Source organism: Chrysochloris asiatica, unplaced genomic scaffold, assembly GCF_000296735.1.
Source record: "Chrysochloris asiatica unplaced genomic scaffold, ChrAsi1.0 scaffold00019, whole genome shotgun sequence".
Taxonomy (NCBI): domain Eukaryota; kingdom Metazoa; phylum Chordata; class Mammalia; order Afrosoricida; family Chrysochloridae; genus Chrysochloris; species Chrysochloris asiatica.
In genome coordinates this window covers 9,794,753-9,804,809 of record NW_006408537.1, presented here as the reverse complement: position 1 = coordinate 9,804,809, position 10,057 = coordinate 9,794,753, and the positions used below count along the sequence as shown (strand labels likewise).

Genomic DNA, 10,057 nt, shown 5'->3' with positions numbered 1-10,057 from the left:
CAATTCTTCTACAGTCTTCCTTATTCACATGCATATGAGGTTATTGAAAATACCATGGCTTGGGTCAGGTGGACATTAGTCCTCAAGCTGACATCTTTGCTCTTCAACACTTGAAAAAGTTCTTGTGCAGCAGATTTGCCTAATGCAACACGTCATTTGATCTCTTGACTGCTGCTTCCGTGAGTGTTGATAGTTGATCCAAGAAGAATGAAGTCTTTGACAACTTCATTCTTTTCTCCGTTGATAAGAATGTTGTTTATTGTCCAGTGGTGAGGATGTTTGTTTTCTTGACATTGAGATGTAATCCATACCGAAGGCTGTGCTCTTTGATCTTCATCAGTAAATGTTTTAAATCTCCTTCACTTTCAGCAAGCAAGGCTGTATCATCTGCATATTGCAGGTTGTTAATGAGTCTACCTCCAACCCTGATGCCACGTTTTTCTTCATAGAACCCAGCTTCTCGGACTCCAGGAAAATGCATATTTATGCTCACAGACAAAATGTTTCAAGAGGTGCAAGACTCTCACAAAGTCTAATCTTGGATATATTTGCCAAGTTAGGAAGTCATGCTCAAGATCAGTGGTTGCAAACTGAAAACTCACATGGGTTGAATTTTACCTACAAACGTGGTCTGTGCCTTAAATTTTGTCACTGTGAATACCTCTAACAGGGCAAAAGTTCTTCAGTATACTGCAGTTCTTAGCTATACTCTTTGGTCTTAATCTCAACCAGCATTACTTTTCTGAATTGTTTGTCTGACCTCTTTTGGTCTTTCAATTTGTGAGCCTGATTTTCGGAACCTACACCGTGATAGACTGGGTCATTCCACATTCATGCTAATAACTTTCTAGCAGGCCTTCTAGTTCTAAGGAGGCTGGCAAGATAAAAACCATATATCCCTCCCTACCTTCTTTGTAGTTAGGAATCTACACATGACCTAGGTTCCATCAAGCAGATAAATAAGGGACTTGGAAAACAGATAAGAGCAACATGAGGTGGCCGCCATAAGTAAAAGAACTGTATTTTCTATGAGCTAGATGGCACAAGTTGTCCTGGGGCAGCTATTGCAAAGATTACAGGTCTCGTCCAGAAGTCAGCAAACTAAGATCAGTGGGTCGAATCCAGCCTGTTTTTATAAGTTTTCTTGAAACATGTTTACTTACATGTTAGCCGTTGCTGCTTCTGAGCTACAATGGCAGCGCTGAGTAGCTGTGACAGACATCATCTGGCCACAAAATTAAAGCTATTTACAACCTGGATCTTTACAGAAAAGGTTTCCTGATTCTTGGTCTAGTCCCTAGATGTGAAGTGGCGGGTGGCAGCTGCAGTAAAGTATGGTTTTCACACTGTGGAGTTTCTGGTTATGTAACATTCAAGCTTGGTTCTCTGGCCCTTCTATAAATTTTATAAAGTACCTAATACTGTGCAATAAATCTCTTTCTGCTGAAAATAACTAGAGTCATTTCTATAGCTGCAACTTAGAATCTTGAGTGAAACACAGAGTAACAAAAGACAAAGAATTATAAAGTTAAAAATTCTACTTACAGTATGTATCATCTCGAAGTACTTCTGACAGGCTACCTGGTAATGTGTCCCTTTTACTAAATCCATAATCTAAAATAAATTAGTAAAAAGAGAAAGGAAAAATTAATAATTAAGTGTCTTCCAAACTACCACAGCTCACAATTGTTGGCTTTTTCATCATCTTCATTCCAGACAAGAAATTCATTAAATCATGTAGCAGGTTATATTTCCGTAGCCTGGACATTGTGATAATTTTAATATTATACAGCAGCTGTTTAGGTCAGCATTAAACTACAGATGACAAGAGATAGTAAGTGATCTTTCTGACCTATCAACTGTGAATTTCAATAACTTTAACTCAACAACAAGATGAAAATAGATTCCAGTATTATGACTTTGACAGTTATTGTCAGAACATCATATTGCCACATCTCTTCCAAAATTATGGATATATATCTAGTAATCTAAGTGGTTGGTGCATGAAGCAATCACGTCCACTATTTAGATTTTTATTTTCTACATTACCAGCTTATACACATACAGCATAAAATACTGCTGTGTGCCCATCAGGGAAATTTAATGCAAGCCCTTTAGACGAGTATGTGTGCAGACGGAATGCTTTTACCTCCGATCAGATTTGTCCTTTTTGGAAATGATGTTATTTCTAGTAAAACTCAGCAGAATATGAGAGAATAGTCTATTCTGAACACCTATTAGGAACATCATCCTATCTTTTGTAAATACAATTTGATTTCCATTTCTACTTCATGTAATCTCTTCAGAGCAGTGCAAACTCCCATTCTTATCAATAGAGTTCAATGCCAGTTTAAATTTGTAGTTTCCTTACCTTTCCCCTTCAAAATAAATAAAATATATATTTGGCTTATTTATAAAACACAGTAAAATGCTGGAATTAAGAGATAACCTTAAATGGAGGGGATCACAATTCCGGAGAAATGTTCATTTCTATCCCTTTCTAAAAGAAAGACATTCTTGTGACAGAAATATACATGAAGTCTCAAATTCCTGCTGTCCTCATTATTGAATATAATAACCTTACATCTTTTGACAGATGTACAAATAAATTACAGTTATAGAATGGACATCATAAAATACAATAAGAATGTGCTTAAAATAAATGCTTTTCTGATTGTCTGACAGATTAAATATATATGTATTCCATTTCACATTTTGTTAAATCCTATATGACCTGTAATATGCCAGTCAATTACAGCATTCAGCATCCTATACCTTTTCTTGAATTATAGCAGGAAAAAAAAATAAACAGAAACAAAGAGTCAATTAAAAGGAATGACTGAATGAGGAAAAATAAAGAAAATAAGTTTTCTGTATAATAATTTTGAGCTCATATACTTTGTCACTTTTACAAATAGATATCCAAATTGCATTGAGATGAGCTTCATAATAGCTACTGGCAAACATCAATGATAACAATATATTAATATCTGTGAATTACAATTTTGGAAAAGAGTTCAAATATAAATTTAAACTTAAATTGATGTTATAAATTATCTGAAAAGAAAATGAATTCATACAGACACAAAAGCTTAACTGTATGGTATATAATAAATTTTCTTTATGCAAAAATAAAACATACTATTCTACACATATAAATTTCTTCTTCTATATACATAAAATCTGAAATAAAATGCTAAAACTAATTCAGACATAGTTACAGTAGCACATTGACAGAGAACTGCCAGAAATTTAAGCCAGACTTAGAAAAGGATGTGGAAAAAGGATATTATTGCTGATGTCAGATGGATCTTGATTGAAAACAGAGAAAACCAGAAAGATGGTTACACATGTGTTACTGACTATACAAAGGCATTCATTCATTCAACTGTGTGGCTCATAATAGATTATGGATAACATTGTAAAGAATGGGAAATCTAGACTAGTTCATTGTGCTGATTCAGAACCTTATATACAGATTCAGAGACAGTAGTTCACACAGAAAAAGAGGCTACTGTGTGGTTTAAAATCAGGAAAGGTGTACATCGATGTTGTAGACTTTCATTATCTATATTTAGGCTGTATGCTAACCAAACAATCTGAAAAGCTGGACTATATGAAGAAGAATGCAGCATCAGGATTGGAAAAAGAATCATTAATAATGTGAGCTATGCAGATGACACAACCTTGCTAGCAGAAAGTGACGAGGACCTGAAGCACTTACTGATGAATATCAGACTACAATTTTTAGTATGAATTACACCTCAACTTAAAGCAAAAATCCCTACAGCTAGACTGATAAGTAACATCATTATAAAGATTGAAGTTTTTAAGGATTTCATTTTACTTGGATCTACAAACAACACCCACAGAAGCAGCAATCAAGAAATCAAAAACACACTATATTGGGCAAATCTGTTGCAAATAATCTTTTTAAAGTGTTAAAAGAAAAAGATGTTACCTTAAAGACTAAGGTGAGTCTTACCCAAGCCAAGGTATCTTTAATGATCTCATACTATGCATAAGAATATGAATTGCTATTGTTGTTAAGTGCCTTTGAGTCAGTTCCAACTCATAACAACCCTGAATATGGTTTCCAAGGAGCAGATGGTGGGTTTGAAAAGCTGACCTTGAAGTTAGCAGTCCAGTGTTTATCTAACTGTGCCATGCCAGGACTCCAGATAATGAATAAGGAAGACCAAATACAAATTGATGCTTTTGAAAAAATTAAGGTGTTGATGAAGAATATTAAATATCCCATGAACAGTAAGAAGAACAAACAAATCTGTCTTGAAGAAGTACAGCCAGAATGCTCCTTAGAAGCAACAATGGTAAGAATTCCTTGACAAAGGGGGAGCTTGAGAAACAAAGTGTCATGAAGAAATGTGCAGACACCAGGAGCTTAGAAAACCAAAAATGAAGAACACACTGGACATTTCACTAGAAATAATTGAAGAAAAATATCAAACCTGGATTCTATGGGGAAAATAATGAATGGTACAGTAAGCATCATAAGGTGATGGAAAGAATACAGAGTCACTATTCCAAAAGGAATCGGTTGATGTTCAACCATTATAGGAGGTAGCATATAAGCAGAAATTGATGGTAACAGATGAAAAACAATGCTCCAGAAACTGGCAAAAGAACAACTGAAATGTTTCAACACATTGATGAAGCACTGGAAGCACTCACTAATCTATGCCAATGTAACCAACTTACTACGTTGTTGTTGTTGTTGTAAGTACCGTCAAGTCGATTCTGACCCATAGCAACCCTGTATAGGGTTTCCAAGAAGCAGCTGGTGAGCTTGAACCACCGACCTTGCAGTTCAAATGACTTTACAGTCTGACACATTAGCCCACAGTACCACACCAGGACTCCAACTTTACTATAAGAGATCGATATTTGTACCCATTCCAAAGAAAGGTGATTTAAAAGAATGCAGAAATTACTGAACAACTTCATTAACATCACATTCAAGTTAAATTTTGCTGAGTATAATTTAAAAATGGTTGCAGCACGGAACAGCCAGAAAGACTCAGAAGAGGATATGGAACAGGAATATCACTGTTGATAACAGATGAATCTTGACTGACGGCAGAAAATACTAGCAAGATGTGTACCTGTTTTATTGACTATGAAGTATCACATTGACTATGTATATCACAACAAATTATGGATAGCATTGGGAAGAATGGGAATTCCAGAATATGTAACTGTGCTCATGGGGAACCTATACACAGACCAAGAGACAGTCATTTGGCCAGAACAAGGGGACACTGCATGGTTTATAATCAAGAAAGGTGTTCATCAGGATTGTATCATTTCATTGTATGTATTCAATCTGCATACTGAACAAATAATCTGAAAAGCTGGACTATATGAAGAAGAAGGTGACATCAAGATTAGAGGCTAGCTCATTTATAACCTGCGATATGCAGATGAGAAAACCTTGCTTACTGAAAGTGAAGAAGACTTGAAGCATTTACTGAAGAAGATCAAAGATTACAGTCTTTGGATTACACCTTCATATAAAGTAAACAAAAGTCTTCACAACTAGGTCAATAAGCAACATCATGATAGAGAAAGATGGAAGTTGGCAAGGATTTCATTCTATTTGGATTTGCAATCAATGTCCATGGAAGCAGCAGTTAAGAAACCAAACCAGGTAATTACTTGTGCAAATCTTTTGCAAAAGAACTCTTTCAAATGTTAAAAAGGAAAGATGTCACTATGGTGCATCTGACGTAAGCATGGTATTTTCAATTGCCTTAAATGCTTGGAAAATCTGGACAATGAATAAAGAAGATCAATGATGAATTGGTGCCTGTGACTTCTGATGCTGGCAAAGAATATTAAATATACCATAGACTGCCAAAAGAATGAACAAATCAGTTTTAGAAGAATTGTCAAAATGCTCTTTAGAAACAAGTATGGTAAGAGCTCGTGCATCTCATATACTTTGGGTATGTTATCAGGAGGGACTAGACCCTGGAGAATGACATTATATTTGGTAAAGTTGAGGATCTGAGAACAAGGCGCCCCTCAAAGAGAAGCCCTGACTGGCTGCAACAGTGAGCTCAAACAGGAACAATGGTGAGGAAGGTGCAGGACCAGGCAGGGTTTCATTCTGTTGTAGATAGGGTTGCTATGACTTGGAACCAACTGGCCAGCACCTAACAACAACTAGTTATCTAGTGCTATTATATCAGAAATACCAGAAAGGGATGGGTTTAACAAACAACAACCATAGCAGAAAGATTTCTCTCTGTTGGCTGTGGTTGAAGGTCCTTGTCTCTTTTTCAGCTTCTGTTTCTTGGTTCCCTGGAGACCTAATGTAGAGTCTATCTTCCCCCAATTGCACTTGCTTCATCTGCTCTTATGTATCTCAAATGAGATTAATTTAAGATATGTTGTTGTTAACTGCCATCGAGTCAGTTCAGACTCATAACAACCCTATTCAGGATTTCCGAGAAGCAGCTGGTGGGTCTGAACTGAGGAACTTGTGGTTCACAGTCCAATGCTGATCCTACAGCGCCATAACAGAAGTTTAATTTAAGATACACCCTAGGAGCTGTAGGATCAGCACTGGACTACTGATTGATGGTTCTAACCCACCAGCTTCTCCTTGGAAATCCTATATTGTTAAATACCATAGAGTCAATTCTGACTCATAGCTACACAGAATTGATTCTATGGCATTTAACAACACAACCTACACTAATGCTACCTCATTAACATAACAAAGCCCCATTCCTCATGGGTTTATAACCAATGAAGTGGTTAGGATTTACAACAAATATTTTGAGGGGGACATAATTATATCAACACAACCTACACTGATTCTGCCTCATTAATATAACAAAGCCCCATTCCTCTTGGGATTATAACCAATGAAGTGATCAGGATTTACAACAAATATTTTGAGGGGGGAGGACATAATTAAATCAGTAACACCAAGTAACGAAGAGACAAGGGACACTGAATAAGCTAAATTGAAAAATCCAAGAAAAAGATTAATTTGAAGAGATTAGGTATTATTGGTAGGTATTACTATCATCATTGCAGGATGAAGAAATATATTCTCTTAAGCAAGGATAATGGCCATTTGAAGTCCTGGTGTGGCACTGTGGGCTAATGCATCAGACTGCAAAGTCAGTTTGAACTGTAAGATCGATGGTTCAAACTTATCAGCTGCTTCTTGAAAACCCTATACAGGATCGATATGGGTTGGAATCAACCCTACGACACTTAACAACAACAACAATGATCATTTACTGCAGAAGGAATTTAAGAGGAATATAAAAACTCATGCTTTCAGGATGAAGTAAAACGTTATTTGCAGACGATATGATCCTATATGTAGAAAAACCCAAAGACTCAGTAAAAAAGCTACTAGGCCTCATTGGAAGGAAGATTCAGCAAAGTGTACGATCAACATACAGCAATCAGTTGGATTCCTCTATACCAAAAAATGACAGCACTGAAAAGGACATTAGGAAAGCAATACACTTACAATAGCCGCCCAAAGGTTGAAATACCTAGGAATAAATGTAACCAGAGACAAAGGACTTATACAAATAAAACTACAAAACACTACTACAAGAAACCAAGAGAGACCTACAAAAATGGAATAATGTACTATGCTCCTGGTTAGGAAGACTTAACATTGTGAAAATGTCAATACTGCCCAAAACAAATTACACATATAATGCAATCCCAATCCAGATTCCAAAAACATTCTTCAAACAGATGGAAAAAACAATTACAAACTTTATATGGAAAGGAAAGAAACTTAGGATAAGCAAAGAAGAATAAGGTGGGAAACCTCTCACTCCCCTAATTCAAATTTTATTACACAGCTACAGTGGTCAAAACAGCTTGGTACTGGTACAATGAAAGATATATTGATCAATGGAACAGAATTGAGAATACAGAAATTAACGCATCCACATACAATCAACTGATTTTTGACAAAGTATCTCAATATATTTCATGGGGAGGAGATAGTCTCTTCAACAGACTGTGCTGGCAGAACTGGAAAACGATATGCAAAAGACTGAAACAAGACCTTCACCTCACGCCTTATAAAAAAACCAACTCAACATGGATTGAAGACCTAAATGTGAATACCAGAATTATAAAGCCATCAATGAAAAAATAGGGACAAATGTGAGGACACTAATTCAGGGACTACACAGACTACCTAACATTTTGAAAACTACACAAACAAAAGTACACAAAATAGATGATTGGGACATACTAAAAATTAAAAACTTATATGTATCAAAAGACTTCACCAGAAGAGTAAAAAAGGAACCCAGAGAATGGGAAAAAGTATTTTGCAATGACACATCAGACAAGGGACTCATTTCTAAAATATATAGGAAACTACAACACCTCTACAAGAAAAAGACAAATAATTCAATTAAAAAATGGGCACAGGACATGAATAGACACTTCACCAAGGAGAAGATCCGGGCAACCAACATACATATAAAGAAAAGTTCATGATCACTAGCCATTAAAGAGATGCAAATCAAAACAACAATGAGATATCATCTCACACCAGCAGTAACAGCAAAGATCAAAAAAGTTGAGGACAATAAATGCTGGAGAGGATGTGGAGAGACTGGGACACTCCTGCATTGCTGCTGAGATTGCAAAATGGTCCAACCTCTCTGGAAAGCAATATGGCGCTTCCTCAGAAAGTTGGAAATAGAAATACCTTATGAGCCATCAATTTCTCGACTTGGTATTTACCCACAAGAAATATGAGCCATATATGCACACCAATGTTCACAGCAATACTATTTACAATGGCAAAAAGATGGAGACAGCCTAAGTGTCCATTTACTGAAGAATGGATAAACAAACTGTGGTACATACACACAATGGAATAATATAATACCCTGAAGCTGCATACAAGGAAGCTGCAAGCCACCGCTTAACATGGATGAACCTTGAGGACATTATGTTGAGTGAAATGAGTCAGTCACAAAAAGAGAAATATGGCATAGGACCATGACTGTAAAAGACTAAGAAAAAGAACCCATACTAAAGAGGTGGGGGATTCTTTGCTGGTTACTGGGATGTGGGGGAAGGGGTGAAGGGAGGGAGGGCAAAGTGGAGCAGGGGGAAGGGAATAGACACAGGACAGAGTGGGTGCTGGAGAGGGGGGCAATATACAAGAAGGGGGATGGGAATGGAAGAACAAAGCAGACAGGAAGACAATTAGGCAGGTTTGCATGGGCTAAGTGGGACAGAGGTAAATAATGATGTATACACAACCTTGGAACTACAGGGCTCTGGGATACAGGGACTGAGGCATGGTTGGAATGGGCAAAAAGGGGGAAACAATGTTAAGATGCTTGGCTGTCTTTTGAATATTGATTTCCCTTGCATACCATTATAAAATAGACACTTGAGAGGAAGAGAAAGGAATAGCCGGAAATATCACCATAGAAATCTTGTAAGTCTGTTTTCTGCTTATAACTGATTGGAATACCTAAAATGTGGCTACGATATGCCCAGTAAAGGAGGCTTCCTGCAGAGCCTCTCTGCATTACATACGACCATAGGTGGAATCTTGAACCACATCCAGAATCTTCTGAGGTGGGCAATTTCCACTTGAAAGGAGAAGTCAACAAGCCTGGAGCAGCTAGAAGATCAGAAGATACTTCTTGAAAGAAAGACCGACAGGAAAAATACAAAACCATGTAGGCAGTCTGACTGATTACTACAACAAGCAAGATGCTCGGGTCCCCTCAGGGCAAACCCCATTCCAAGACTAAAACTCAATGGGAATACACACTCAGACTGGTAACCACTGTTAAGGGGAAGTGAGGGGAAAAAAGCAACGAAACTGTGAGCTAAGCCCTACAACGTTCAATAGACTTCTGTGAACCTGGGTGGAGACCTGGTTGGCCAGCAGTGTGGCAAGACCTGGGGACTCTTGGGCTCAGAGTCAGTGACATAGCCACAGAGGACTAGAGTGGAGAGTGAAGCATCCAGCTGATAAGAAGAGAGGGCATATGCACAAGAACACCCACACTTG

General features: G+C 37.2%; 1 protein-coding gene across 1 annotated transcript in view; it reads right to left on the bottom strand.

The window, feature by feature from the left end:
- PRIM2 (primase, DNA, polypeptide 2 (58kDa)) overlaps positions 1-10,057 on the bottom strand; it is a 407,781-nt gene that overhangs the window by 14,637 nt on the left and 383,087 nt on the right. Inside the window, exon 12 of the mRNA XM_006835743.1 lies at positions 1,546-1,614. Within this exon, the coding sequence (XP_006835806.1) occupies positions 1,546-1,614 (69 nt within the window). The remainder of the gene's footprint in view (positions 1-1,545; positions 1,615-10,057) is intronic.